The sequence below is a fragment of the Bison bison genome, unplaced genomic scaffold (genome assembly GCF_000754665.1).
Source record: "Bison bison bison isolate TAMUID 2011002044 unplaced genomic scaffold, Bison_UMD1.0 scf7180017864037, whole genome shotgun sequence".
NCBI lineage: Eukaryota > Metazoa > Chordata > Mammalia > Artiodactyla > Bovidae > Bison > Bison bison.
The window spans coordinates 7,208,252-7,211,135 of NW_011494609.1; the positions used below are offsets into that span (position 1 = coordinate 7,208,252).

The 2,884-nt window shown below is 58.0% G+C and overlaps 2 protein-coding genes across 3 annotated transcripts in view; both read right to left on the reverse strand.

Moving 5' to 3' along the window:
- LOC104985015 (chromosome unknown open reading frame, human C21orf33) overlaps window positions 1–1,353 on the reverse strand; it is a 10,772-nt gene extending 9,419 nt beyond the window's left edge. The window contains exon 1 of the mRNA XM_010835004.1: window positions 1,340–1,353. Within this exon, the coding sequence (XP_010833306.1) occupies window positions 1,340–1,353 (14 nt within the window). The remainder of the gene's footprint in view (window positions 1–1,339) is intronic.
- PWP2 (PWP2 periodic tryptophan protein homolog (yeast)) overlaps window positions 33–2,884 on the reverse strand; it is a 14,836-nt gene continuing 11,984 nt past the window's right edge. For both annotated transcript variants that reach the window (XM_010834896.1, XM_010834897.1), the window contains exons 19-22: window positions 2,576–2,794; window positions 2,279–2,429; window positions 2,062–2,136; window positions 33–1,919 (exon numbers count right to left, since the gene is read on the reverse strand). In XM_010834896.1, the coding sequence (XP_010833198.1) occupies window positions 1,739–1,919; window positions 2,062–2,136; window positions 2,279–2,429; window positions 2,576–2,794 (626 nt within the window). In that variant the 3' untranslated portion in view covers window positions 33–1,738. The remainder of the gene's footprint in view (window positions 1,920–2,061; window positions 2,137–2,278; window positions 2,430–2,575; window positions 2,795–2,884) is intronic.

Genomic DNA, 2,884 nt, shown 5'->3' on the forward strand with positions numbered 1-2,884 from the left:
GGTCAGGTAGAGGCCAGGTCTTTGCGGAGAAAGGGCTTTATCCCACGGGGCCAGGCAAGGACCAGGGGGTGAAGCTCAGATGTGTATACCTGAGGGCTTCGAAAGGGCAAGGGAAGGGTAGGATTGATGGAAAGTAGCACCCAATTGCTAGGGTGTCCTGGGTTGCGGATAACGGCAGATCCGAGCTCTGTAGGGAGGCATTTCAGTACATCGTTAAGGGAACTGTCTAGTGGTGTGTGGGCTTTCCTAGTGGCTCAGTGGTACACAATCTGCCTGACAATGAGGGAGACATGGGTTCAATCACTGGTCAGGGAGGATCCCATTTGTCAGGGAGAAAAGTAAGCCCGCGTGCCTGAACTACCAAGCCTGCCTGCCTAGAGCTGGTGCTCTGCAGTAAGACAAGCCACCGCAGTGAGAAGCCTGCGCGCAAGGAGGAGTGGCCCCGCTTGCCACTAGAGAAAGCCCGCATGCAGTGCAGACCCAGCGCCGCCAAAAATAAAGACGCAAAAATCTTTTAAAACGACGAGAACTGTATAGCCGAATGTAAGGGGAAGTCAAATTAACACAGGAATTTTGTTTCAGGAGTGGTCAGTCCTCTTTTGATTATTAGTCGGGGAGCCTGACCCCTAGATGGGCGTGGGAAGACAGACCCTACACCGCTCTTCACCGCCTGCTGCTGTAGTGGCTTTTGACAGTGATTCAGAGTGTTTGTGTCCCAATCTTGGTGGGTGACAACCACCAGCAGGGAGAGGGGAAAAAAAGGTCTGTCTGAATTCTTTTCAGGACCACGGGGATAGCTTACAGATGTGTCTGTGTCTGAACATACATAACCATCCATGTGTTTATTTTATAGCTTAAGACCCAATGATGGAAGAGGATCTGATAGATATTTTATTTACAAAAGAAAGGATTCCTCTGGAGGTAGCACACACGTTTCACAAGCAGACAGAAGGGCACCGCAAGGTGACGCACGGTCCCGACCGACAAGCAAGGACCTGCCTGCTGCTCTTCCCGGTAACAGTCCAGTGACTCCTGGCCACACCTCTGGAGACCTGCAGGCTGGGGCCTGTGTCCCGACCCTGGAGGCCGTCACTGCTGAGAGGCCAGGCGCCTGGCTGTGGTCTGGACCACCCTCATGGTGACCCTTCCTGATGGGCCTTGCGGGATGGATTCCTCCTTGGAGCTGGCAAGCAGGTCTGACAGGTCTCCCTGGGAAGCCCATCCAGGCCCAGCCCTGGGGCTCCCAGGCCGTCTCCAAACTCAGAGTCCAGCAGATGCTCCCTGCTCCAACCCTGTGCAGGGAGATGGGGCTGGTGGCCAGGCTACCTGCCCAGCTCACCTGTTCGCTGGCATGGAGGTGCCAGCATGCAGTCACACCCAGGATACATTACAAACACTTTAAATTCAGAGATCAGCCTTAATACCTGTGTTTTAGAAATACATGTCTTTTTCATCCCTAAAATTATCAAAACTTTATATTAAAAATATAAAAATCCTCATACAAAGTTCGCATCTACACACGTTGGCCCACTAGCCTCTCTGCAAGGTGTTTTCAGCAGCAGCTGCTCCCGGGCCTGAGTGCTGAGCCGTGCCCGCCGGGAACCCGACCCCGCGGCGGTGTTTGGTGCCTGCCGCGGAGCGAGTCCCAGTGCTGGGGCTCTGGCTCTCGGGACAGCTGCCCCTCGTGGTGGTGGCCCCTCCTCGCCCAGCGTCCCGACCAGAGCCGTGGGGTGCGGCCCTAGGCCAGCGGCGCGTCTGCATGCCCAGGCCCTCCCCCAAGCAGGTGCAGACTGTCGTCGTCGTCGTCCTCGGACGCGCCTGCCTCCTCCTCGCTGCCCAGCGGCTCTGAGGGCCGCTTCAGGCCCCGCTGCTTCGAGACGGCCAGCGCATACTGCAGGTTGTAGCGGTTCCAGTCGCAGCTGTGAGGACACACGGGACTCGAGTCAGTGAGACTGACGCGGGGCCTTTGAGGCCAGGTCTGACAATGTGGGGAGCAGCCCTGGCTGGACCAGCTGGCGACAGTAAAAGCCCCCCGCCCCCGCCCCCGGAGACGTCACGTACAGTTTGGAGACATCGTCCAAGTGGCGCTGGATGCTCTTCTGAAGGAACTGAACGGCCGGCAGCAGCGTCCCCACTCTGGAAAAAGACGTTCCTCAGCACGGGCCACCACCCGAGGCCCCTGGGACCCGCTCCACGCTGTCCCTGGGTAAAGACTGCTGCCCCCACCCCGACCAGCAGCCCCAGTGACGGGAGTCCACGGTGAGTGGGCAGGGTGTACCTGGACTTCAACTTCTGTCCGTGCACCATGAGCAGTTTCTGAGTCCATATCAGGTAGAATTCTAGATGGCGAGATACTTCAAAGGATGAAGCTAAAAATTCCAGCACCTTCTCCACGTACAAGTCGGGCAGGGAGGAGCTTACGACCTCGACTGTGAGGGAAGGACAGGCGCACTCAGCCCGCAAAGACCCCGTCAGGAGAGACGTGCTCACAGCTTGTGGCTTCTGAACGTGCAGAACCGGCCAGCACGTGTGAACGCAGGCCCCCAGCCCCCCCGCTCCTCCGGCCCAGGCTCACTCTCGTCCCAGGGCACCGCCTCCAGGGTCTCCTGCAGCAGCTTCCTCTCGTTGAGCCGGAAGGCTAGGAGGATGGCCCTGGTGAAGTCCCGCTGGCGCAGCGCCGCCCGGATCCGCACAGGGGTGACGCTGGTGTCCAGCTCAAACGGGTCAAAGAGCATCTGGGCATCCAGGGAGTAAATGAGGAGCCCCTCGGTGGTGGTGGCCGCCCAGCAGCGCCCTGCAACGAAAAGCAGACTTGAGAAAGGCTTCCTGAACGTTTTTTCCACTTCCCCCCTTTTTTGAAGAACAGGTCCTGAACACATCTGGG